The 27,963-nt window shown below is 46.2% G+C and overlaps 1 protein-coding gene across 1 annotated transcript; it reads left to right on the forward strand.

Moving 5' to 3' along the window:
• Window positions 1–120: 120 nt before the first annotated feature.
• On the forward strand, window positions 121–27,568 carry c11h1orf127 (chromosome 11 C1orf127 homolog). Its single transcript, XM_035382196.1, has 16 exons — window positions 121–238; window positions 2,683–2,741; window positions 3,413–3,495; window positions 3,857–3,958; window positions 4,125–4,249; window positions 4,734–4,877; window positions 4,971–5,009; window positions 5,372–5,506; window positions 6,337–6,421; window positions 6,868–7,061; window positions 7,382–7,505; window positions 7,952–8,902; window positions 9,908–10,058; window positions 23,781–23,866; window positions 26,996–27,078; window positions 27,548–27,568. Exons 2-16 carry the CDS (start codon window positions 2,710–2,712, stop codon window positions 27,566–27,568), a joined length of 2,355 nt encoding a protein of 784 aa, XP_035238087.1. The 5' UTR covers window positions 121–238; window positions 2,683–2,709.
• The last annotated feature ends 395 nt before the right edge of the window (window positions 27,569–27,963 follow it).

Genomic DNA, 27,963 nt, shown 5'->3' on the forward strand with positions numbered 1-27,963 from the left:
AACAACAGTATGCTACAAAGCGGAGGCGCGGCGATTTACTTCCTTTCTGCATTCAGAAGCTTTAGCAATTGCACATTATGGAGCATATAAGAGCGAGGTCACATAGTAGGCTACCAACAATGGAAGTAAAGCGGCATTTGTCTATTTGCTACCCGTTGAATTATATGCTTGAAATGCTTCACACTCCTGTGCAAATGTACAAGTGATGCCCCTTCAGTCATTGTGCGTTCATAAATAGGTACGATTGTGTTGTATTGCGTTTTTTGGCACATTTCCCTGTTAACCATGGCGTTAGAATGCTCTTATGAAGAATAGTGAATGTGTAGAGTATATAAACTAAAATAGTACCACAGTGTATCCGTTTTATTCGAAGGCTGTAGATCAGTGATTTCCGATGTAGATATATCAAGGCCTGTTTCTTTTTCAAAATGTTGGTATTGAAAACGCATATTGTTACTGGTATCTTTTAGTTGCGGTTAGTTTGAAAGGCACCTCTCAAGTGCTCACACAGTGTATCTCAACCTGGTTACATTAAATACCTCAGAACAAATGAGTTGTAGCTGTACTTAGTAACTGTGTTACTGTGGAATGCGGCATATGTCAGTCTTGGCACTGAAAGTGGAGGAGATAAATTCAAAAGGGAGAATGGAGCTCAGCCCTTAACTTACCATGACAGATGTATATGTATATAGGACTGACAGAGGCCAGTTTTTGTGGTTTAGTAGAACTGGCTAGTTCTCAGGCTTTCAGCTCTCTTTAAATCACAAACCTCACCACAACAAAAGAGGACAGGTAAACTGGTCCAGTTGGGAGAATGATTATTTGAGATTTGTGATTTAGTGCATTATAAAGCCTGTGCTGTGTCTGGGCTGTGGCTGTCCAGCATCTGGGCTGAGCAGGTCTGGCCTATGGAGCTGTACTGAGACTTTGGTGATATTTCATAAAAGATAGATGTATGGTAGGCTGACCACACATCAATCCCCCCCCCCCCCGAAAAAAAAAAAAAAAAATTTTCTTTTGGGTACCAAAGCAATCTGTGCAGGTGGGATTTCTAAATTTATTAACATGTTTGGTATGGTTTTGCTAATTCTGTAGACCATATATACACAAGCAAATAGCCCTAGTATTATGTTCATAATGCCCGCCTGCCTCTGTCCTCTTTTTTTGAAATCCAATATATTTGGTCACCCTAATGCCGGGCTACTCAACGTCAGGTCCTGCGAGCTGCAGTGTCTACAGTTTTTTGCTCCAGCCGTGGACACTGAGAACGGCTGAGGCTGCAATTAAGGGCTGTTGCAAGATATTTGATATATTGAAGTATCTTTTTTATTTTGAGTGCAGGCTACTTTTTTTCTTTTCCCAGCCATGGGCTAAACCATCTGATATCACTAATGCCTGAACAAAAGCATGGTTGGAGCTAATACCTACTGACACTGTGGCCTGCTGGACCTGGAGTTGAGTAGTGCTTGCAGTCTTAATGTATGGCAGAAACCGTGGAGCTGGACTTCCTGGGCCTTCTCACAGTTAGCACAGTTAGCATGCTCTAAGGGAGTAGAGTTCTTAACATGTTCTGCTATTGAATCTTATTGACAGGAGCTTTTGTTTTGCTGGTGATCTCATAGTGGCCCTTATTTTTGGGATTGAATGTCATGCATTACACAATGTCAACAACTACATTTACTTTTTTTTAAAGAAGTATTAATTCTCCATTAGACAAAATGGCAGGTAATAAAATTGTCTGTGAAATGACAAAATTATTTTAAATGAAAAGAAATGTTCAATAACAGCAAGGGTTATTTAAGAGTAGGAAGCAGAGTACACTTTATAACAGCCCTGACAAAGGCAGCTTGTTGCTGAAACATTGGTGATAAAACCTTATTGTAGTGAACAGGGTGTGTGGCCATTCTTTATAAGTTTAACTTGCATGCCCTTTGGTCTGTACCTCGCCAAAACAGGGTGTGTGTTTTTATATTTAACATTTTACAGCAGCCAGGAGATTTCAAGAATTACTCTCCTGAGCTATACCAGTAAAACAACACTATACAGTATATATATATATGAAAACAATGGATACCTTGGAAATAAGATATAGCATTCACATAAGAAATGCTTAAGTATTGAAAAGCAGGAAAAAATAAAAATATGCAAGCAAATAAAAATAAAAATTTCTGAATTCCAGAAACTGAAGAGATTTCTAAACTATTAAAAATGGGGTGAATTGATAAATAAAGAAGTTCCTGGAGGCTAGGTCTGTGATAAAATAATTTCCAATGAGACTGATTGAGGAAATATGCATCCTGTGCAAACTACTGGAATCTTCTTCCTTTTCTTACATAAAAAAAAAACAATTATTTTTATAGCTGAAACTTTGTTGCATTTTTTAATCTATGAATATCTTTGCATGTTTTTGTTTTAACAAGAAGCAGACCTACATTTTGAATAAAATTAGTCATTATTATGGATATAGATGCTGCTACCTTGACTCTCACAATCTCATTAACATTGTGATCAGAGTTTGGAGGGGAGTTTTCACACCCCTCTGCGCCTCTTGTAGATTTTCACAGCTTTTTTGAAGAGCCTATGTAATGTCCTGTTCTCACTTCCACCTGCAGTCATATGTGATATTCTTAGACAAACACAGCTGACAGAAAATGCTTTTAAATTCCCCCCTGCTCCTCGCAGGTCTTGTCACAATGCTCAAAGAGAACGATGGATCCTAAAGCGATTTTCATAATTTTCATGTAAGTATATTCTTCTCCAGTCTATTTCAGATGCCATTTGGTGCCATTTTGTTGACTCCGTTTGCATTAGCTTGCTTCTCAGGGGGCTGTTACTGTACTCAATCAACACTAATGCCCATTAAAAAAAAAATGCTTGTGGTCAAACGCTTCATTCTGACAGAGGCTGTAAATACAAGTTCCCTTCTGCATCAGACAGGATTTTCAAGACACAAATGTGTATTGCTTATGTGATATAGGACGGAGTGTAGCACAGTGGGTAAGGAACTAGACTTGTAACCGAAAGATCACAGGTTCGATTCCCAGGTAGGACACTGCCGTTGTACCCTTGAGCAAGGTACTTAACCGAAATTGCTTCAGTATATATCCAGCTGTATAAATGGATTCAATGTAAAATGCTATGTAAAAAAGTTGTGTCAGTCACTCTGGATAAGAGCGTCTGCTAAATGCCTGTAATGTAATGTAATATATGCCAATATTGGAGTGCTAATGTTTGAGATGAAATGTGTCCAATCTTCATCTTGAATAATCTTGAGTGTTGGTAGACGTTGACGCCTAACTTCAACTAGTGATTTTGAAGCTTAACTTCAGCTAGTGAGTACACTGCTTATATTTTGTCTGTTTTTGTTTGGTTGTTTCTCTGTGAGCAGCATATCTTTCTCTGTTTCCCGTAGGCTCTTTGCGTTTCCAATCAGCGCACGTTATCTGACAGTTAAGAAGAGAGACCTGATAGGTGACTCGCCTCCAAATATAAAAGGTACTACATCTATGTCATTGCTATATTTTCAGTTAGTCATTCTTTAAAAAGTGGTTTGTTCACTTAAACCGGAATATAATACATTGATTACATAAAATTAATTTAAAATTATATTTAATTGAGTGTCACATGGAGACGAAGAGAGTATGGCATACTTATTGAAATGAAATAGACTTCCATAGAATTTCTTAGATTTTCAATATAACCAACCACTAAAATGTACAACAATAAATAGTGTGTAAAGTTTGAGATTTTAGTGAAGAAACCATTTAAAAGAAGGCAGGGAAGGAGTTTGTTGGCTGAATGGTCAGACTTGTGGAGGTTTCTGTGGCTGCTGACCGAGGCACAACTTCTCTCTCAGAGGGAGATGTGGAGTGCTTTTCTGAGTACATGGAACTCTGGATCCACAGAATGAGGATAGAAGGGCTGAGGCTCTGGCTTTCCGGAACCCTGAGAATTCCAGGTGAGCCGTTCGGCTGAATAACAGTCCCTCACAAACACACAACGCTGCACACGCGGAGCGCCTGGGGGACTGCCGTCTGATCACCGACAGCCGGCCCGTTTGTTCTGTCGTTCTCTGTTTTCCAAACGTTTCGTCTCTCTCTCTCTCTCTCTCTGATGTTCCTTAGTCAGTCTGGTGTCCCTGGATCACCTGAACCTGCAGCTGTCTATCTGTGGATACTCACTGCACAGAGATCCAGAGAGAAACTACGTCTTCAGAGTCATGTACAGCGGCTGTTTTGTCCAGCTGGAGGTGAGATGGCTCTCTCTAACTGCATAGTTTCAATAGCTTCAAAGCTGTGTGTGCAGTGCACTTACCAAGGGCACAGTGCAATGGCACAAGTAATATTGTAACCATTGTATTTTATACATAAGAGAAAATGATATGTTTAAACTGTAATGCATTCTTAAAATATCCTTAACATGAATGATTAAAGACAGCATCGAGGGGTCCTTTTTTTTTTTTTTTTTTACAAAGCATGTAAAGTTCAGTGGCCACAAAACTAATGCAAAATGTGTAACTGACAAAAATACTTTGAGAGAAAATTAGCTTTTTTTGTTTATTTATCTTTTTTAGTATATTTGTTTATTCTTGAATGAGTCCAAATGATTGTTCTGGCTGAACCTAATATTCGATTGTGAACTTACGTGATCTGTGTATGGACAGAGTGTGAATGTGCAATGGTGAAGTACAGTAAGTTAATCACAGGACACTTCCTCTTGGATTTTTTTCTCAGCATGGCAACTATGTAATAGTGCTGAATTTGTCGAAGCGAATCAATAGGTTTGGAGGCCGAACCAGCAGCTTTGTCATGAAATGTCCAGAGGTTATTCCGCCTACTAGTGGTGAACACATTTACTGCGACCCCAACTTCATACAGGTTAGACCAAACCTATCATTTGCTGCTTTGATAAAGACGCAATACATGAGAAACTGTTGGATATTGTAATGTAAATATATATATTTTCCACAGGTAACCAGGCAAATTCCACTAGATAGCTGGAACAACAAGGTAAATTTGTGTGAATGATATGTGAATTAATTCGAGGAGTTAATTCACTGATTGAAAAATTATTTTAAAAATGTATTTCATTAACTTAACTAAACTTAACAAATCATGTATTAATTCTGCTGGAATTCAAGCACCTTAGTGAAGTGCCCCAGCTGGGATTTGGTTCAGATCCTTCAGCTTGTTGTCTTACTGACGCTCCAGCTTAATATAGCTGTGTCCATAGGTGTGTATATTCATGCATGCATGTTTGTGTGTGTGAGTGAGTATGTGTGTTTGTTTGTGCATCATGTTAGAATGACACGTGAGTTTTAGCTAGATGATTTGTATCTGATTGCATTGTAATTATATTGTGTACCGTGCAGCTCCAGTGGTCTCTGGCCCTGAGAGGGAAGCTGGTGGTGGCCCTGGAGGATGCCAGCCTGGTCAATCTGAGTGCTGAAATCAACGGCTCTGACATCACTGTGCAAGGAAGGAGAGACGTTATGACCTTAGAGACGGTGCGGCACATCTCAAATTCTATTATGAACAGTGAGAACTTACATTATATTGTATCACTTGTGGCACAAAACAGGTCGGAGAAAATAGTTATAGAATTACTTTTTTGTTTTTCCCTTTCTTTTTTATTGATGCTTTTACTGTTTACAGTTGAATTGAGACAATTCAAAATACAAACTCAAAGGAAATATGAAAAGAGTGGTTAAAAAGAATTCCCTGGCATTATAATATCTTCGTCTGTGACAACAAACCTATAACTATGTATTTTTGATAGATTTAAAATTTTCGCGCCCAATTCCCATTCAAGAATTTTCATTCAAATTTCCGCACTATGGAAAATTCTGGAATTGCACATGCGTGAGTAGATCATGCCATCTTGTGGCGTAAAAATAAATCGCAAGTGAAAATATATGCCGCTGTATTTCTCCCCCTAGCGGCATCAGGACGGTCATGAAAAATGGATGTCCATATACAATTTCCTGACCTGGCATCTGTACTGGAAAGTATTACTCATAGTCATCTAAATTCACTCATCAATCAAGGGTGACACCAGAAAGCACTAGACAGTTATTTATAAAGAGAAATATCCACCCTATAAGGATACAATTGACCTATTTGCTACATACCTATTTTTTTGTAACTGATTGCGCGTACAGTAATTTGGATTTTTCTGTAGTATATGGAATATCTTTTTTTTTGTTGCCAAGAACTTACTTGGGACTGGCCCAACTGTACATGAATGTGCATGCATGTTGTATATTACATACTTTAAGCCATATGATGTCTTCATGTGATTGAGTTTCTGTGTTTTTGAATGGACTTCATGTTACAGGTGATGGGAAAATCTGAGGAATTCCTGCCCCTCAAGCTGGTCAGCGGTAACTACGCATACAGCATGGAAGCCAGCTGCCCCAGAGGTTCGTTTGTGCAGTCAGCCAAATTAAAATCCTCTGGGAAATGTCTTACCCGAGACATCACCGTGTGTGTGTGGCCAAATGAGCCTCAGACTCAGTGAACAGCCATTATGTGCTTATGAACCAGACCTGTGAACCCAGAGAGGTTCAGCAGGCCATGCAAACTGCGTTTGGGTGGCTGATCTACAGCAGGTGCCCAAACTGTACATCTCTCCCTGTTGGAAGTCTACAGCTGTGATGTCACTGTCACAGGATAGGTTTACTGTGTGGTATTTACCCCTTTGTACCTCCCTACCCCCCCCCCCCCCTCCAAAAAAAGTTTTTTCTGTAGAAAACCAGAAAAAAGTGGCAACTTCCCAGCTCTGTGTAGGTACGGGATATGGCCCGCCAACCCCTAATTTTGGGGATGGCATACCTGCGCCCCTCCGCCCCCCTGGTTGTGTTTACAGTGTCCAGCTCCCCGTCAGGAGAGACAGTGCTGCTCATCTTCAAGCGGCGCGCGGGCCTGACGAAGCGCGGCGCTGAGAGAGAGGCACTGTCCCTCAGCCACGTGTCCGTCAGCCGGGCCGGCTCCTTCTCCGCGTCCGAGAGCGCGGACTTCGTCCGGCTCGCCGTCCCCACCGCCCACATCCTGCAGACCAAGGTCAGTGAGCCCACCGCCCACATCCTGCAGACCAAGGTCAGTGAGCCCAGAGCCCACATCCTGCAGACCAAGGTCAGTGAGCCCACCACCCACATCCTGCAGACCTAGGTCAGTGAGCCCACCGCCCACATCCTGCAGACCAAGGTCAGTGAGCCCACCGCCCACATCCTGCAGACCAAGGTCAGTGAGCCCAGAGCCAGAGAGCCAGACTCACAAAGCAGGCTAACCGCGGACGCTCGTGACGCTAACTGCTCTCGTAGCGGTCTGGCCGCCGTCGTCCCAAGCGCCATTGTGCCATCTGCCTGCTTTTCCCCCCGCAGAACTGCACGGGTCCAGCAGGAGGCGCCCTGCTGCAGCCTTTCTTTAGCCTGTCCGTGGTGCTCACCTTTAATGAGACGCCTCACAAGGTGAACTGGAGCATCGATAACGTCTTTCCCTGCGGAGGTAAGTGCGTCCAGGAAGGTGTGTGTGTGTGTGTGTGTGTATTACAGTACTGGCACAAATTATGGAAGCACTGTATTTAAAAAGGAAGTTTAGTACTCTTAAAACTTTTGAAACTTTTATTCATGCAAAATATTGCATTAATCGTCAAACTTTGTTTTCATAACTTGTGCCAGTGGTATATATACTGTATATGTACATGCATGTATGAATAAGTGGATGTGTATGTTCTGCTCATGTGCAAAGCTCATGCATGCCTGTGAAAATGTGTTTGGCTATATTTGGAGCCGTCCTTCTATATTGCATGTGGTCCAGAGCATCCCTTCTGGGTAGAAGCGAACCATTACAGAATTCTTCCCTCCTGTTTCTCCATCCGTTAGTGTTTTTTCACAGTTGTGTTACTCTCTGCAGTGCACAGTTTAGTGTTGTAATGAACTGGAGTGTTTCAGCATCAGCAGGCCCGTATCAAGTGGTGACACAGACACAGGAAGAGCCCTCCTCAGTGCTGCAGTCTCCTCAGGCCTGGTCCAGCCCCCCAGCTGTCCCCAGCACTGTACACCCTGCCCTTCACCTGACACCTACGAGCCAAACACTGCCTACGGAGACTGTCACCATGGAGACGCCCTCTTCTTCAGTGCTGCTTTCACCTGGACAGGCTTTTGGAGTCACAGCCATACCCACCCTGGCCACAGAGGTGCTGCCAGGTGTTGCTCCCAAAATTACTCAGGGGAATGTGCACCCTGTAACCTCAGTGAGTCCCACGATCCTTAGCTCAGCACCCCCAGCCATCACCCAGGCCACAGTGCCACATGTGACTCCTGCAGGACCTGACCTTCGACCTCCCTCACGGCTGGAGTCAGGACGTCCCGTAACTGAGCCTCATTCAGCGTCTCTTTGGATTGAGGAAGGGGCGCAGCCTACCGCAAACCGTCCTGGCGCAGCAGGGGCCTTGAGCCCTGGGCGAGAGGGGACTTCAGATCCCCCGCAATCCTCTGCTGGTCTCCACGGAGACAGCCTATCTGCCGGGCCCACAGAGAGCACGTCATGGATGAGCGGCGGTGCGTTCTCTGTGCACTCTGTGTTCTCTCACATGGAAAAAATGGAAAATGGCACCGCTGAAGAACAGAACTCCACGTCTCTCAGCAACTCTGAGTCCACTGGGGATTACCCCTTAGAGGAACACAACCACACAGGAGAGCACAGCCACACAGGGGAGCACAACCATACAGGGGAGTACAACCACACAGGGGAGCACAACCACACAGAAGAGCACAACTACACAGGGGAGCACAACCACACAGGGGAGCACAGCCACACAGGGGAGCACAGCCACATAGAGGAGCACAGTCACACAGGGGAGCACAACCATACAGGGGAGTACAACCACACAGAGGAGCACAGTCACACAGGGGAGCACAACCACACAGGGGAGTACAACCACACAGAGGAGCACAGCCACACAGGAGAGCACAGCCACACAGGGGAGCACGACCACACAGGGGAGCACAGCCACACAGGGGAGCACAGCCACACAGGGGAGCACAGCCACACAGGGGAGCACAGCCACACAGAGGAGCACAGACACCCAGAGGAGCACAACCACACAGGAGAGCACAGCCACACAGGGGAGCACAATCACACAGGGGAGCACAACCATACAGGGGAGTACAACCACACAGGAGAGCACAACCACACAGAAGAGCACAGCTACACAAGGGAGCACAACCACACAGGGGAGCACAGCCAAACAGAGGAGCACAGCTACACAGAGGAGCACAACCACACAGGGGAGCACAACCACACAGAAGAGCACAGCTACACAAGGGAGCACAACCACACAGGGGAGCACAGCCAAACAGAGGAGCACAACCACACAGAGGAGCACAGCCACACAGGAGAGCACAACCACACAGGGGAGCACAGCCACACAGAGGAGCACAATCACACAGGGGAACACAGCCAAACAGAGGAGCACAGCCACACAGAGATGCACAGCCACACAGGGGAGCACAGCCACACAGAGGAGCACAGCCACACAGGGGAGCACAACCACACAGGGGAGCACAACCACACAGGGGAGCACAGCCACACAGGGGAGCACAGCCACACAGGGGAGCACAGATACACAGAGGAGCACAGCCACACAGGGGAGCACAACCACACAGGGGAGCACAACCACACAGGGGAGCACAATCACACAGGGGAGCACAACCATACAGGGGAGTACAACCACACAGGGGAGCACAACCACACAGGGGAGCACAGCCAGCGGGTGGGAGAACCGCGGCTAATAAAGAGCTCTGTGTCACCGCCGACCTCCCCCCCCCAGACTGAAACAGAGCGGGAGGTTAATGCCACTCCGTCAGCGCCGCTCCCGCCCCCGCCCCCGGCCCCCTCTGCTCCAGGAGCGCGGGCGGCTGTGGCCGCCGTGGCGGGAGGCGACGGTGACAGCGAGCAGACGCCCGCCATCGCGTCTCCGCTCCCCGCGGCCTCGGGGCAGAGATTACCCTGGGACGGCCGGGCCATCCGTTCCCTAAATACCTGGCAGTCCGCTGCGTCTGCAGACAGGAGCGCTTCAGAACGCACCGCTCCGGGGGCGGAGGGGCGCGTTTCAGACGCCGGAGTCGATCCCGTCGGCGCCTAAACGGCAGCGACAGCCGGAGAGCGAGCCCCGCCCGCCGGGCAGGCTGTCACAGGAAGTCCACGGCCAACAGGTCAACGGGACGGCACCCAAACACACTGTAATGCATCGGTTTATTGGTGCTGACCTGGAAGTAAACGGGCCATAAAAAGGAATGGAACCATAAAACGTTTAGCATACACTTAGGACAGACTGTACGGCAACCCGGCGGACAAAACGTGACAGCTTTTCCGTGAGATCTATGGAGCCAATTGCACTCGCGGAGCGCAGTACTTGCTGGACAGTCTAATACTGTGGCTACCAACTCTGTGCAAACCGCAAGGACAGAGGCTGTCATAACATGATTTACAAATCCTTGCTAATGACCTGACCTGTTGTGCTAACAGGATGGCAGAAATTACTCTAACTTCACTTCAGTTCCAGAGAGGCAACTGGCAACTGTGCTGAAGCATAATAAATCTATGTCACATTATGCAGATTAAACCATTCTTTCTTAATTGTTCACTCCCTACTTTTGTCCTCCAAAGTAATGTTTTGTATAAACTGCTCAAGAAAGATGAAAAGTCGTAACTTACACAATGCTGGTCAAAGCTTTAATGTTATTTAAAATAGATGATAAAGTGTGTCCAGTTTTAAATGATATATATCAGAAATAAATCTCTTATTTTGGAATTGTTCTTCTGTTCCTCATGCTTGTAGAAAACCTTAGTTAATAATTATATAGTCTCAAATGTAAAAGTAAATAAAATATGTTAAAATGTCACATTTATTATGACATTTAATATGCAGATAAATTTAATCGAGGACTTATGTCCTGCTTTGATTCCTTACATATGAGCAACTATAATTATTATTAGGCCTACTATAAATGTATATATTTATTATCCCATTCCTAAACCCAACACATCCAGCCTACTGTTAAATGACCTACTACTGAAAGGTAATGATAGCGTTAATAAATGACTGACGTGTAAAGAACAGAATATGAAGCTCAAGGTACTTTGGCACGTAATTAAAAATAAGATTTATTTTCAATTTAACATTATCCACCCGCGAACTTACTAATTGGTTACCGAAAAAATAACCAGTTATTTTATTCTTTTTAAAGTGAACGAACGTGTTGCACTGTAACTGTCGGACGAACGAGGGCGCTGCATCTTACGTTTTCTCAGTCTTCAGTTTAGAAGTTGAGATTGCCCCCGGGAAGGTAAACAATTTTATCTGAAACATCTACATAACAGACCAAAGGAAACTGTTGTTTGGAAGTCTTTTGTTTGTTAATGAACGCTGGCTCAGGTAGCGTAGTTTTGTGATTCTGTCATGCACATTTTTCCAAGGAGTTGATTTTTAACCTGCCTGCGTCTGATAGCAAGAGGGCCAGTTATTTCGAACCCTTAGTGTCTTTGTGTATATATTTGAAAATGGGTGTCGGGGATGTACGTTAGGAGATAACACTTTTAAGGAAGTATTTCGTCTAATTTTAGCTGGGTAACATGCGCATTATAGTGTTAACTTCCAGAGACTAACAACAGTTTTCACATATTTGTATTAAACCGTGAGTTGTTTGAATTTCAGTCGTGCAATTGTTTCCAGTCTTTATTTTGCAAAAAAAAAAAAAAAAAGAATAAACCAACAACAAAAATAAAACACGTTTATCCAGAATGGTTCATTTTCTTTATCATATCTATATTACAATACTCACTTCCCATCAGCCCTAAATTTTTAAAATAAGTATTAATTGCACTCATTGTCTTGTTTCGTCCGAAGAAAAGCAAAGCGGAAGCTCTTATGTTTTCCCACCGTATGTTGGTGTTTATTTTGTTTCACAGACAAGGTGGTTGGATGTGTTGCGTAAACAATAACCTCCAAGATGTGACAGAATAAAACAAAAGATTAATATTAATCTGTCTTTTTTTTTTTTTTGGCGCAATCCTTTGATAGGTGGCCTATAGCCACGGCAAAACAATCAGCACAGGAAATGGGACTGGTCATGTGGCAGGCATGTATCACAGCGCCGAATAGGGAGGCTTGTTAAAAACAATCCTAACCTCCGCGTGTCCGTGTTCAAAGTAGGCGATGGCTAATTTTCCACTCCAGCGCAATTTTCCATGCTTGACTAAATTCAATTAGATCATTGAAAGGGCAGGCTGTTTTGATGCAGATATTCGTTAAATTGAAAGGATAGCCTACTACTCAAAAAAGGCGGGTTTATAGTTTCTGTTTTATGTGATAATAATTGGAGACTGGGTTCTTTCGGCCCTCACAAGTTAATCTAGTGACTTTTTTCCCCCCTTTCTATGTAATTGTAGTTATGAAATTTGCTAAGGGAAAAAAAAACGGATTATTGCAGTGACAGCACTTGCTTAAAATCTTTTTATCCTGAACCAAATCAAACCAGCTTTAGCCACAGGGCCCTGACAATACTCTAGACAAGATGAGAAAGTGTGCCTCAGAGCCAGGCATTATGTGAAATTATTTTGTGTTTGCTACACAATATACTGATTATTAGTATAATTGGTCAAAAGGAAATTTATGCTTAAAGTTGTGCTTTTTTTGAGTAGGTGAAATATGTACTCACACCTTGAATTTTGTCAAGCTCTTAAATGCTATCTTTCTGACCGTTAGTGCTTCCTTTGTAACTCACGGTGTCTTGAAGTGAGGTTGCAGAGTTAAACGCATTCCGTTGCAAGATGCAAGGCAGAAATCTGAGGGCGACAGAAATCCTAAACATCCCCGAGCGCGTGTGCGGTATCTGGAGTGTGAACTTGTGCGGAGGAAATACTCCCACTCTCCTGCTCGCCCCCTTTCATTCATGTGGCTCTCTCTAAGCCATTATATTATATGACAACTGTCATTTTTTTTTTTTTTTTTTACTAAGTAAAAAAAAAAAAAAAATTCCTTTCATGCTTTTTTCTTTTTTTTTTTTCCCGTTCTTGTTGCTCTGTTTTAAATTCATTCGAAGCATATGGGCCGCACATCTGCTGGATGCTGAAGACGGCCCCAGCCTTGCACCCCCCCCCCCCCCCCACCTCTCCCCGGCTTCCCGTGAAGCGATCCATACATGCGCCACTCATGGCGTCGCTCCCACACAACTGTTGTCTCTAATGATTGTCACCGGAGAAAGATAATTGTTATCACCTATGTAAATAGAGCGCTGCTTATCGTCTCTGATAGCGACAGATGACTTGGGGGGGGGGGGGGGGGGGGGGTCTTTGTGGTGCCGTAGCTCGGTACTGCTTTGTCTCTTGGGACAGTTGCACCTAAAATGGCCGAGTTATTTATTTCCGAGTTAGATCGTCAGTAGTTAAGTTGTGGGCGTAAAAAAAAAAAAAGTAAGCAAAAGATGATGCGAATTGTTTCTAAAAGCACGGTATCATGGTTCAAGTCAGTCTCCTTTGGAGACGTTCCCGGCCTAAAGCCTTCTCCTGATCCACGGCGCTGGGAAGCGTATTGCGTAGGTGGCTGATTGAATCTTTCCTCGGCACGTGGGGGTAGATATTGTGTCTGTAACACACTGTGTTCTGTCGCTGTGCTTGTGGGCAGCAGTTCTGAGGGTAAGGCACCAGTTGCTGGAGGATTGGCTTCCGTGCGTAATGCATCAGCGATGAACAGCTATCGGTGTGCAGTCACCTGTCTACTTCCTCCTGACATCACAGCGTTCTTGGCGTGGGTACGTTTAATCCTTTACGGTGTACGATCACAAAACACGTGCTTGTGACGGATGTTCTTGTGATTTGTGAGGAAAATCCAACGTGGTTTCGATGTTGATGAAGAGTTGGCGAAGTCCATTGAATGTATACAAACGGTGGCAGAGGGACGGTGATGCGATCGAGCAAAACGCTCATGTACAACTGCCTCAAAGGGTTTTTGCGGGGTCAATTTAACAACCTTGTCAGGCCCGGATGACGCTCAGTAGCCTTTTTCAGACGTCGCTCTCTGAGGTGGGAAACGGAAATGATGCGATTCAGAATAATGCGATTCGATTTAAGGAAGCCGGTGTCTGGCCTCCCTAAATCAATCAGTCTGCCAATCAATTGGGGGTGGTCTGCTGTTCCAGTGGCCTAGCCAGGAAACAGTCTATTGTGGTGTTAATCAAGTCTCCCTGTTTGGAATGGCTCTTCATCACCCACTCCCAGTCGCTGTGCTGTAATTGAGTACTGTGCCGATCGGTGGCGACATGTTGTCGCTTGTGCGTATAGCCTGCACTGTCTTTGTGATAACTATCTGGGTGGCAGGCATGGATGATTTGCCAGAGTTTGAGTCTTGAGAGGATAGTCTCACTTAACTGAACGTTCTAATGCTGATGTCACAATCACCGCTGGTAACTGAAAGCAGTGGAGTTCTAGAACGCTGCCTTTTTCCCCCCAAATGGGCGCTCTTTTCCGGTGCACTTTTAAACAGCATGTGCCTCTCGCAGCACGAAATGGTGCGGGCGCAAGCTGGCGTGTGCGCTGTGGATGTCTTCCGTACAGCCGTGTTCAAACAAACCCGACCCCCCCCCCCCCAAACCACCACCTAGTGGTTTTTCCCCAGGTCTGTCTGAGCTCCAGAGCAGCGTTTGTTTGTTTATTTATTTGTTTTGCGGGGGGGGAGGGGTGGTGGTGAGTTGTAGGTGGAAGCTGTGCGCCCTGCATAGGCGTAGAGGTTCTGCTCTGTCTCTGCATCTCGCTCTCGGGGTAATTACGGAATCGCGGGTCAACCACGCGTGTAACCACGGCTACGTCGCACGGTAGCAGATGCGCTCGTGGCATCATGGAGGGGCGAGCGTGAAGGTAAACAAAAACAGATGCAGCTTGGTTGCTAGGGACACCGGCCAAGCTCGCCTGTCCTAATTGTTCCCGTGCGTGCCGTGACTGGAGGGATGGAGCGGTTGGGATCGGGAGCTGTGCCACGCTTAAGAGATGCCCCGGGACCGGAGTGGGAATTTTATGAATGGTGCGCATTTGGGGAGGGGGTGAGGAAGGGAGTGCTGTCCCCATGCCCTCCTCCTCTTGCTTTCTTTTGGCAACCTGTGTCTCCTGCAGGAAAAAAAAAACAGTTTGTAGAATTCGGTTTGCCGGTGAACCGGATTGGTCGCGGCAACGCCGGCTGGTGGAGAGAGCACACGCGCCTTGGTTGCGTTAACCAATCAGCCCAGGTGCTTAAAGGTGTGTTTCTCTCCGCAGTTCGGGGGCCGAGACCGGGAGCACACACGAGAGAGCGTCTGTTTTGAGTTTCGTCTGTACGCAAGACGAAGAAAGAAACCGGTCACCTGAAAAGTTGGCCGGCTACGAGCGGCCTGCTGAAAAGCAGCCGCTGGGTTTTAGTATTATTTTAGTCGGTTGTTTCAGTTCATTGTTTTCGCCCGGAATCTGTGACGGGGATGGATGAAGATGTTTGTTTATTTCATTTTGTGTTAGTATGGGTGCTCTCTCTCCTCTCTCTTCATGCGGCAACCAACAGTGCACACCCGAAACTGCCGCGTCTCCCTCTGTGGGGCGTCACACTGGCATGTTCAAGATCAGGTTCATAATGGCTGCTTTTCCACAGTTGCATCGCCAGGAAATCCCTGCTTTTAGTAGATGTACTTGGCATGGAAGATGTACAATTGATGAATTCTTCCTTGACAGGGACTTCTTTTTTTTTTCTTGAGTGTTCCGAGATGATTTCTTGCTTGTGGAGCCTTGAAAATATTTCAAGATGTGGAAACTTTGAATGACATCATAGTTCTGGTCATTTCATCCTTGTCGCCATCTTCCTCATCGATACTGGTTCCCGTCAGCTCCTTCCTGACAGGCCTTGGCTTTGAGACTAAGCATCAGCACAAATGTCAATCCATTTTTACGATTTTAGCCATAGTCTGGGGGAAGAAACCGAATGCTGACAAAAAAAAAAAAGAGCACTAAAAGAGTCAGTCAGGATCCAAGATCCATGGAAAGAAGCCACGGACCAGCAATCAAAATAGACTGGCAGCTCACAATCACGGGTCTCCACTGTTGCTGATTGAAGTGGTCAGACTCGACTGTGGACGGTCATTGAACGACAGGGGTATCGTGTGCATTGTATTCTTCTTCCGGGCCAGTAGCAAACCCCCCCTCCAAACCCCCCCCGCCCCATGTTTAAAGGAAGGGAAGTAGCTTGGACGCTAGCATCGGGCTGCTGTGGCGCACATGGCTCAGATGCACGTGAGCTGAACCCTATGCCGTGCGTGTGCGTGTGCGCGACAGCCCCGGAGGCAGGGTGGTCCCCCTCTGCCTGGTCCCCCCTCCGCGGCCTGCCGCCCAGATGAGTCACCCGGGCGGGGGGGGGGGGGGGGGGGGGGAGGCGCTGAGCGACGCGAGCGATATCCTGTCTCCTCCGCTTTTCCCGCCGAAACGCTCGGCGAGGCCCGCTCTCACCTCCCCGCGCGGGTTAATGACATCCAGGTTAACAAGATGCCTGGAGAGCCCTTTAAAAATAAAGCCCTGGGATCTCTTTTTATTATACGCTTTATGTCTGTAGCTTCTGTTGGCCTGGAGTGCTTTCAGTCCTCAGTCACACCCCCCCCCCCCATTCCCTCCCCCTCCTCTCCCTCACCCCACAACCCCTTGTGATGAAGCCAACTGCCAGCAGCATACTCTTTCTCTCTCTCTCTCTCCCTCCCTCTCTCTCTCTCTCTCTCTCTCTCTCATTAACTGCAACTGTCAGATCTTTCAGATGACGAGCAATTAAACCAGATAATAAACGCTCGCCATCAAGTCGTGTTTGCCGTTGACGTTGCTGCTGCTGTTGTTGTTGTTGTTGTTGTTGTTGCTGTCAAGTGGGGCTCCTTATGCCACCGGAGCGCTAACTAGTACTTCTGTAATGCGCTGGTAGCGGCATTAGTCTCTCGCAGTTCTCTGCCAACACTAACAAAGCCCTAACTGCTCGGCGTAAGGCAGCCACGAGGCTGATAATAAGGCGCGTTGAATGTTAACAATTAGATCTTAATCAGAGCCGGGCTGCGAAGCCTGCTCTTTTTCATCCCCCGGCTTCGGAGAAACGCAAACAAAGCAGCGAGAACCGCCAAGATAAAACACTACTTCTGAATAATCATGTCACTCAGCTTCCCAACTGCCAAGCGGTCGGCCCGCTGCTCCTGCCGCCGCGGCGCCGATCGCGGAGAAGAGTCGCTGCGAAGACTCGCGCGTTTGCTTTTGTATTAGCGTGATAAGACTCTTTTTTTTCTCCTCACGGTCGGTGCTAGCAGGTATCTACGCTGGGCGATGTGGAGATGACTCCGTGATAGACACCAGTTAAGGCCTTCTGTGGTTACTTTTTAGACGGATTGACTGGCATGGGCGCTGAGTCTCTGTACCTGCTGTGTCATTTCCACCCTTTTCCTTACAGAAAAATCTGTTTGTCGTTCCATCTTTCTTCATTTGTCCTCGTAACGTGTTTGAGTTTGCATTCATGGATAAAGAGGAGGTGAATGTTAGAGGTGCTGTATTTAAAGGTGGCAGTGTTGGAGAGTAAAGTAAGACACGTACCTGTTATGCCAGTGTTTGACCATCAAATGAATGAAAGGTGACAGTTTAAGACTTCCAAGATGGTACCCTGCTGGTCATAGTCCAGCTAAGATCAGCTGGGACTTTGAGCTGGTTTAACATAACATAACAGAAGATATATGATGAGAACAGGCCATTCAGCCCAACAATGCTTGCCACTTTCCTGACTAAATTGTACCGAGTGCTCTGATTACCTACAGGCTAGATAGTATCTAAAGCCGTATCAAGCCTGGTCTTGAAAATCCCCGGAGTTTCTGCCTCTGCTATGTGACCTGGCAGGCTATTCTACCCATTTACCACACACTGCGTGAAACAGATTTAGATGGTTCGAGTTTAAGATGGTTTGAGCTGTGCTTTTGACATTTCTAGCTGGTCATATTGTAGCTGATCAAAGCTGGTGTCTGGCTGGACAAAGCTGGTTAAGCTGGTAGAGATAGCTTGTGGTCAAACCGGTGGACTTAGCTGACTGTAGGCTGGTCAGCTGGTGAACAGCTGGTTGACCAGCTAAAAGTGTCAGAGAAATGCAGATCTAACCAGCGTGACCAGTTTAAGCTGGTTTAAGCTGGAGTTTTCCAGGAGGGCACTCATTATTTCCATGTAATACATCTCAATTTTGTGTGAACAGGGTGGCCTGTGCCTGGGGGCATTGTGATTTAGAAGCCTTTATGGGTCACAGGTTTTCCTTTTAGGATGTCCCTTACTTTGAGGCTGTGTCCTTTTGATGAGGGGCATGAAAACAAGTTTACAGCAGTGGAACGGTTTGCTTGACACAATGGCAAATATGTCACTGTATATATATCCATTACAGATCAGTACAGAGCTGCCAGGAAAGTGCACAAGCTTTAAATGGCCTGTTAAAAAAAGAACAAAAAAAAGTAGAACATCAGATTCCCCCTCCCCCCCATTTCCATGGAAAAGTGTACGTACCTCTTGTTTTGAAACCGAATTTCCCTCAAAAACACTCTGAAAACTAAACAAAATTGACAATCTCTGGATTTATTGTCTTTTCGTCTTTTGTTTCGAGGAGCGGTGTTTCTGCCGTTGCCGTGGTAATGGCGGGACTATTTACTCTCTCCCCACTTTACTGTAACCTTCCCTTTCCTGCCCAAACAACAAAGGAAACTGTGGGTCAGGCCTTTTCCCCCCTTCTTCTATTATCTCTTAAATTCAGCCCCTGTGCATTTGTGTATATACACAGACAATACTAATGATCCATTTGAAGGTTTATTTTGAATTCCCTCGACGAAATGCATTCCTGTTCCTTAGCATCATCCTGTTGCTACCCACCTTGAGGGCCTGCTATTGAAATACTTCGCAGGGCAGACGAAAACACGAAGCTGTAGACTATAGGCTATCGCGTTCCAAGTTCAAAAGGCTCGGCGGCCTTTGTTGGCAGTTGCGAAAACCCCGTTGTCGTCTGTAATCGTCTGCTTTTGCTTGTGGATCGTGATGTAGATGTAAACAGTGTTTCCTTCTCAGTGGTGCGTGTGCTCATGTGAAAACTGAGTGTGTTTTCCTTTTGGAGAATGAGCACCCGGTGGCCGATTCATCTATCGAGATCGGTAAAACGATAGGATTGTGAAGGGAGTGCCGCAGAACAAACTTTTCTTGATTGATAGGGACATATATAAATTAGTCAGAATTAGTATACCGGAATATAATTTGGCAGTTTAACGTCATGTTACCTGCATGTATTATGAAAGCCATAGAGAGAAGCTCTGTTGTTAAATTTATTGGAAAAACCTGGGAGTTAGCCTACTTGCATCCTAAATGTTATGTGTTTGTTTTAAATGTTTTTTTTGTCTGGTATCAGAGCTGAAAGGCATGCTAAACTTCAGCGGTGGATGTGTGAATATAGAGTTTGGTGATTGGTCGATATCGGATGGGTCCGTGACAGGACTACTGTCGAAAGGTCAGCTGAGGCTCTGTTAGGGTTCAGGAACAGTGATTTACGCCAGAGAGACAAAAAGACTTGTGTGTGTGTGGAGCTGCTCAGCAGATGCACTGCAGGGAGTGTGGTTGTGGAGCACTTGTGTGGTCATTGCCGAGTTTCTCCTCTCTTCAAAAAAAATGTGCGATGGATATTTTTGAGGTTTTAAACTTGAACGCTGAACTGAACTCCGCAAAGGTTCCAGCTGTCTGTCAAAAACAATTCCTCACTTTGTTGTGAGCCTCAGGTACAGCGTTTTTGGGTCATAGTCCTCATTTCCCTCTTTTGTGAGGCTCACATTTAAGTTTATGTTGTGTGTAGGTCCAGATGAAGCTATGCAGGCAGCAGAATGTTTTAAAAAGACCCTTTTTCTCCCTTCAGCTGCAGATTGGCTGAACACGTGGACGCTGTAGTGTGGGACTGTACTGGGCACTAGGTGGAGACAGAGAAGGGTTAGAGACCTTCAGCATCCCTCCTTCTCTCTGTCTCTCTCTCTCATTCTCCCCCTCTCTCTCTCTCTCCGTCATACGCAGGGTTTTAAAAGTCTGTAAAGAGAAGAAACCTTTTTTTTTTTTTACATACAGGTTTGTGTACAAACCTACAGATGAAATCAGAAATATTTACTGTTCTAGGGAGGTAGACAGGCCTTCAAGTGGTGACAGAATAACATAGAATTAGAGCAGTTAATTACAGGTCACAGACGCAGAATTAGGTGGCCAATACAAATGACAAATATGCCGGTGCTGCCCCTCCCTCTATAAATAGCTGGTGTTTAACACCAAGAAGATGCTAAAACACGGTCGCTGTGTGCCAGTTTGCTGAGTCCATGTAAACCAGCAGTGGTGAAAGGAGTATATAGCAAATTAGATGAACGAGGAAAAAAAGGTTGAAGCGCGAGGCGAGTAGAGAAGGGAACATGTCACAATTAAACGACTTAATGGGTGACGGTCCCCAGGTAGATCACATACAATTTACATCAAGTCGCTGTAATAAAGACTTGGTGAAACTTAACACCGAAATTCAATTAGAGTGTTGAATGCATAACCGAAGCCGTGCAAAATGCAGTCGGGGGGGGGGGGGGGGGGGGGGGGGGAGAGAAGGGGGGCCGTTTTTCATTTTTTTCCGGAACAAGCCCTGAGGCAAAACAGACCATTAAATTAATACATCCCGCGTTTTTTTTTTTTCTTTTTCACTTGAGTATTTTTTATAAAGTTTCTGCTCATTGTCCTCACTAATGTAGTACAGTTTAATGCATTATATGCACTTGTGAAACATTAAGTGTCAATATTTCAGATTTAAAAAAAACAAAACAGAGTGGATATTTTTTGATCTTTGTCTCATATGAAGGGAGGTAATTAAAAAGTAATTCATTAACAAATTAAACATGGTAAATAGCGGTTTACACAGGGTCAATAATTTTTTTTACTGCTCATAATGAATTATAGGGGTAATTATAGTGTAACAGGAGCCTTGAGGAGTACTGTAAAGTAAAAGGGACGGTGCTCAGTGCTGGGAGTGAGGCCAGGAATGACCTGTCTAAGGCAGCAGTGCACAGGAGGAACTCCTTATGCCCCTGACAGGAACTTTAAATACAGCAAAAAAAATAACGACCACCTCTGAGCTTCAGTGGAAGCTTTTGTCTATTTGGTAGGAAATGTGGTAATTAAAATCTGGTGTGTGTGTGTGTGTGTGTGTGTGTTTGCACGCAGCTAGTGTCACTCATCTACAACTGACAGAAGTTTTTGCATGCGTGCGTGTGCGTGTGTGTCTGTCTGCGTGTGTTTTTGTGTGTGTGAGAGAAGGAGTGTTTGTATGTGTTGAAGGCTTTATTTACTTATGCAAGTTAATGATAATCCCCCCTAAAAATACATTAATTGGCTAAATAACATTGTGTTTTCAAGTGAGGTGTAAATGTAAAACTGCCTAGGGTGCATGTGTTCATATGGAGCTTGTTCCATATGCAGACATCACACGTGACCCCGGAGCGATACTTGCATTGAGAAAGTAGCTCTGTTTTTCCATGCAGTGAATATATAAAAAAATGTCAGATTTCAGTGAGCCGTTGTGCAACTATAAAAACAAAACAGTCTACTTTTCAAAAAAATCTCTGAAAATACAAGCGTCGAGAACGACGCAAACGTGCAAGTTTGGGCAGAGAACGGGGGAGTTGTGTGTCTGGGAGGAAAGTCATCCATTATTTATTAAAAGTGATGAATGTACTCGACGCTTTTCCTTGTTTCAGCATGCATTTTTCCATTTGTCTCCTGTTACTAAATTTTTAAGTGTTTTTCCACATCGGATTGATGCTGCGTATAATTACTGACTTTGCACCAAAATCATATGTGACATGACTAGGGTGGCAAATTAGTGCATTTGAGGGTGGGGACGGCCACCTGGGAGAGAGACCGTGAGAGGGAACGAGGCTCTGGAAAGAGCGAGAGTCGTTTTAAATATTAAATGCGCTCCCCCCTCCCCCGGAAAAGTGCCAAAATCATTTGAATTAACAGAAAAGATGCTTTAAAAACCTAATTGAAAAGTTTTAATTAATTTACTTATTTCTATTTAAAGGAGCCCGTCACGTCTCCCCAGGATGCTCTTCGGACGCAAAGCAAACGCGTTCAGACCGTTCTCCTCGTCAGATAAAAAAAAAAAAGAAAAGGCAAAGGAGCAACAAGAGGGAAATGCTAAAGTGCTTATTTTTAATTTATTTTTTTTAAGGCAGACGGAATACTCGGCGCACTGTGTGGATTTTTTGCCGTTTGGAGGCTGAAATAATAGATGGGCGCGCTCATGTCTTTTTAATGGCGGCATGTTGTGCAGGAGGTAAACATGGCGTTCGGGGTGTTCTCTCTCTCGCCGCGCTCAGCTTTCTCGCGGCGACCGCGCATAAAAAAGCGAAGCGCGGATGTAGGCCTGCGCGTCTCACGTTGAAAAATGCAAAAACGCGGAGATGGGGAAACTCCGCTTTCCGGCGACGTCCGTGAAACCGACCCGCTCATCCGCGAGCTGCGTGCGCACGGGTTCGACGCAGCGTGTCTTCAGCGCCGATGCCTGGGTGGCCTAACCTGCTGAAAGGTGTCTACTAGTGCCCGATGTAGCGAGGTTTCTGCAACCTGTGGAAGGTGGGATGCCCTTTCCCCCCCCCTCTTTGTCTGAGTACCCTTTAATAACAGTGGCTTCTCATTTTTGGCTCTACATTTGCTGAGGCTGAATATCGGACGGAGTGTAGCACAGTGGGTAAGGAACTGGGCTTGTAACCGAAAGGTCGCTGGTTCGATTCCCGGGTAGGACACTGCCGTTGTACCCTTGAGCAAGGTACTTAACCGAAATTGCTTCAGTATATATCCAGCTGTATAAATGGATACAATGTAAAATGCTATGTAAAAAAGTTGTGTAAGTCGCTCTGGATAAGAGCGTCTGCTAAATGCCTGTAATGTAATGTAATATCATACAAAATACAAGGCCTGGACTTCACTTGCTCATGAATTGGTGGAGGGTCCCTGGCTACGTGGGTGTCTGTGATCTTCAGGATCAGTGTGGACTGGCTGAGACTGCTCTGCATTCACCCTTTGATGCTTATATCCAGGTTCTGTGATTGGCTGTTCATCCCCTTTTCGATGGGTGTGTTGCCCACGGTGATGTCACACCCCATGGGCGTGCTCCACTCAAGCACTTAAAATTTTGGCAGCCGAAAAAAAAAACAAAAAAAAAACACCACCGCATCTTAGTTCGTCACTGCTACAGACTCGGATTTGTTAATTTGTTTTAATTGGATGGGGGGTTTTTTTTTGGAGAGGGGCTGGTGTGTTTGTGTGCGGAAGACCAGGCATCTCGTGTGGGGCTGGCTGGTGAGGGATATTGCCTGGCGCTCATACATAATTGAGAGATCTTGAATGTCAGGCCTGTGGGAGCGAATGCGTGGAGAGCAGTGCCTCTCCTCTCCTCCTCTCCTCTCCTCTCCTCTCCTCTCCTTGGAGCATGGAGTGTGGTTCCTCTCCTCTCCTCTCCTTTCCTCAGAGCGCAGTTCCTCTCCTCTCCTCTCCTCTCCTCAGAGTGCAGTTCCTCTCCTCTCCTCAGAGCGCAGTTCCTCTCCTCTCCTCAGAGCGCAGTTCCTCTCCTCTCCTCTCCTCAGAGTGCAGTTCCTCTCCTCTCCTCTCCTCAGAGCGCAGTTCCTGTTCTCTCTTCTCCTTTCCTCTCCTCAGAGCGCAGTTTCTCTCCTCTCCTCTCCGCGGGGCGCGGGTGTGGGCGCTGCACCCGCTGTGGGCGCAGGGCTGGGTATTACCCAGCGGTGAGTGGGCAGAGGGTTGGGTATTACCCAGCGCTGTGTGGGCAGCGGTTTCATGGGCATTCGAGATCCGTTCGCAACGATAAAACGACATACAGAAAACATCTCTGTGGCTCAGCTGGGTTTCTTGTTGCATTTTACAATTTAAACGCATTTACCAATCAGAGCGACTTCCTTTCTTTTACACGCGATCCGTTTATACAGCTGGATGTTTTTTTAGTTTTTTTTTTTTTTACTGAAGCAGTTCAGCTAAGCACCTCGCTCGAGGGGGCAGTGCCAGCACCCCACCTGGCACCAGTTCTCTAGCTGCGATGCTAATGCTCCCTGCAGTGCTTTGACCTGCCGACAGACGTAGGCTTGCTCGCTGATTCGGTTTGACACTTTGACCCACGTGTGTCTCTGGGGCTAGCGCCACCTTCTGGTGGTTCTGAAGGGTTCAGCCACGTCGTCCAGTCCACCAGGAAAGGCTGGAATTGTCGTTTGGCCGTGGTCCGAATGCCATCAACCTCTCAAAGTCTTACGCAGTCACTCTGTAACAGAGTACCCTGCCACATAAATTACCTCCAGTAGACCCTGTATAAAAGGCCTGGGATGTTCAGTACATGTACATTGGCACACGCCCACATGCTTGCACTTACACCCAAACGTGCACACCCAGTCAATCCCCCAAGTGCCCGTAAATTGCTAGAAATCACATATTGTTTGTGTTGTGTGACTTTTTCTGCCTCAGTGTCAAACTTTATTCCTCTTCCAGAGCAGTAGCTGGCTAACATGTGGCCACGTACATTAACGTTGAGGGTGAACCTCAAAATTTACCAAAAAAATACTAATTTATTATTTTTTTGATCCATGTCTTCTCTTGAACAGTGAGGTGAAGTGTTTGTCACACAAGTGCTCTTATCTTTCGACAGGGAAATGACACCACTTTCCCCTCTTTCCCTCACTACCTCCCCCTTTTTCCCTCACTCTTTCATCCTTTCTGCCTCACTCTCTCATCCTTTGTCCTCCTTTCCCCTCCTTTCTTCCTCACTCTCATCCTTTATCCCTCACTTTTTCCCCCTTTCTCCCTCACTCTCTCATCCTTTCTCCCTCACTGTCTCCCCCTATCTGACTCACTGTCTCCCTTTCTCCCTCACTCTCTCATCCTTTCTCCCTCACTCCTCATCCTTTCACCCCCCTCTTTCATCCCTGACTTTCTCCCCCTTCTCTCCCTCACTTTCATCACTGACTGTCTCCCTCACTTCCTCCTCCTTTCTCCCTCACTCTCTCCCTCTTTCCTCCCTCACTCCCTCATCCTCTCATCCTCTCATCCTCTCATCCCTCCCCTGCGGAGGCTCGGGGGAAGAGGGCTCTTTTGGAACGGGGGGGAACCCGACTTTGTTACTGAGTGAGACGCGGGAGCGGACAGCGCGCCATTTATTTATTTCCTTTTGTGCGCCACTCCGGCTCAGAGATAAATGGAGGGCTGTCTCTCCAGCCGAGCGCCAGCTTTATATTTTTGACGTTTTCGTGTTTAATGTGTTGTATATTTTATACGGCCCATCTTTATGCCCCCCCCCACCCACCACCCCCATATCCCCCCACCCCCCCCCCCCCCCCTTTCACCATTTTCCTTTAAAGCTCAAATGCAGTTATTGATGCTCTGGCTGCAGTGCATTATGCATTATTTGTTAGTAAGCACCATTTTTGCATACTGACGGTAACAAGAAAATGCATGTATGGAAATTCTAATATAAATTGACTTATGTTCAGGGCCCCGGTTTCTGCTCGCTAAGCTCTTCTGAGAATAATATATAGTTCCTTTATATTGCTAATCCTGTGGAACCAGCCTTAAAGACTCCAGCTTTATAAAGAATTTGTCTATGGAGACCTTTGGCTTTTAAAGACTTTTATCTTATATTACAGGGCTGACAGATTGCACCCCTTTCTATCGTTTTTATGTTTTCCTTTCCCAGCACTAAGAATAGGAAGAGTGGTATGATGAAGAGGGAGGGGACAATATTGATGAAGGAGAGGGACGGAGGGGAGGGGAAGGGAGGGGAAGGGTAGGGGGAGGAGGGGGGGGGGGCTGTACTCTGTTGTAATGGAGCTACGCTGCTTTATAAAAGTGTAGTAATTTATGACAGCCCTTTCTCATTCAGCATGAACAGTTTTTATTATTTCAATCCCCCTATGAGCGGGAATGGAGTGGTTGAGAGTGGTGCAGGAGACGCGGGTCTGGCGCTGGGGCAGGAAGTGGGGCCAGAGTGCTGCGGGGGGCAGGGGCTGCCGGTCCCAAAATCCAGCGGGCATTGTCCAGCGGAGAGGGCTAGCGTAGGACCAGGTCAGTTCACCATGGGGCTGGCCATCCAGGGGTACCACCAGGGATTTTGGGCCCCATGAAAAGATCTCACATTGGGCCCCAGCACACCCCAGACAATCCAGTGTTCTAATATTTTTTGAGGGCCCCCTGTCAGTCAGGGCCCTTGGAATCGTCTTGACCCCCCCCCCCTTACAGGATCCATCACAACTCCATAAAAAAACACCCATGGTAGTTTAGTTTACATGTTAAAAAAAAATAGAAGTATACAGTTGGACAGATCAAACTTTTGTATTTCAGCCTCGTATGTGCTGTGTTTTTGGTTTGTGCACGGCAAGCACTTTGCCAGCGGTTTGCTTTCAGAGATCTGGTCAGGCCTGCACGAAGAAGAGAACGTGCAAGAGGGGGAAATCCAGCCAGACTGTTTTTGTGTGTAGTCCTGTTGGCACTGTCAACTTGGACACTGCTGTTCAGGTCTTGGTCTTGTCGGGTTCGCTTTGTGCATTGCCTGTCCAAGCTGACAAGCACGGTTACATCACTGACCAGTGCACCAGCAGGGTCACAGCCTCCTTTTGCTTTTGGTACGCAGTGCTGAGTGTGGCCTACAGTAAAAGTATATGGAGTGAGCTATGCGGTAATATTCATTTTAATAAAAAATTTAATAAAGGTTTTATTGGGCTGCAGCCTAAATTTGTGGGCCCCAATCAATACAGTTGTACCGGGGTGACCCCCCCCTCCAAGCCACGGCACAGGAACGGGGGTGCGGGGGGAGGGGGGCGAACAGAGAACAGCACCCTCATAAACAGTGATCTGTCCTGCCTCTGTGTCCCCAGCGCTCCCCCAGGGCCCTCGCCACCTCTCACCCGGCAACGGCTGCTCCCCGATGAGTCGGGCCCGGCCCGTCGCCATGCCTACGGTGAGACGGTAAATGACACGTGTTGGAAAATAAGGAGCACGAAGCCTCTTGTTTGCCAGTAATCAAGGTGCCGGTTTGGCGTGCTGTTCAGGGAGCAGCTCGTGTAACCATGAGGTCATAGATTGCCTGCTCCCGCTGTCTTTGCCGCGCCGCTATCATCTGAACAGCCTCCGTAAGGAATCGGGCTGAAAACGTGTGTAACGCGTGGCCCTGTGTAACGTATGGATGCAGCCTTCGCAATCCCACCCTTGGTAAAAAAAAAAAAAAATATTTGCTGAGCAAGTTTAAAAAAAAAAAAAACAAAACCCATAAATATGTTCAGAAGGTGGAGCAGCTCGCGGCGTTCGCTCCCCTGCGCACCTGTACACACCTGTTCGCTCACCTGCGCACCTGTACGCATTCCGCCGTGCGCGTGTTTGCCTTTCCCCAGAAGCGGGGTTCTGTGTTTATTCTGCGTTCCGCGCTGTAGCGCTGGAGCCGCGGCGGTTAGAGAGGGAGACGCGTCGTCTCTCTCTCCTCGTCCCCGTTTGCGACGCGTGAAAAAAAAGGTTTTTACGGCGCGCGCTTATAGACAGCCTCAAACAGAATCAGGCCTTTCCGATCTGTTTAAATGATTTTTAAAGGCGGACGGAGAGGCGGAAGCCCCTCTGATTTACGGTGTCTTTCTCTCCCTCTCTCTCTGGATTGATGTTGTGCCTTTTTTTATTTATTTATTTTTTTTAAACGTCCCGGCCGTTTTTACTGCATCATCTTGTTTCCAGGGACGTGGCTTCATCCCAGTAAAGAGCCTTCTAACGTTCTCTGGATTTTCTATAAACAGAGGATGCAAAACTATTAAAACGGGCTTAATGTAAATTGCTTTTATTTTTGGTGTAATTACCCTGG

This window comes from Anguilla anguilla, chromosome 11 (genome assembly GCF_013347855.1).
Source record: "Anguilla anguilla isolate fAngAng1 chromosome 11, fAngAng1.pri, whole genome shotgun sequence".
Lineage (NCBI taxonomy): Eukaryota > Metazoa > Chordata > Actinopteri > Anguilliformes > Anguillidae > Anguilla > Anguilla anguilla.

Bases quoted from the DNA above. Each gene is read 5' to 3' on its own strand.
- c11h1orf127 (XM_035382196.1), top strand. From the start codon at position 2,710: ATGGATCCTAAAGCGATTTTCATAATTTTCAT. The intron at 2,742-3,412 runs GTAAGTATATTC...TGTTTCCCGTAG, and splicing joins GCGATTTTCATAATTTTCAT to GCTCTTTGCGTTTCCAATCA. The intron at 4,878-4,970 runs GTTAGACCAAAC...TATTTTCCACAG, and splicing joins GCGACCCCAACTTCATACAG to GTAACCAGGCAAATTCCACT.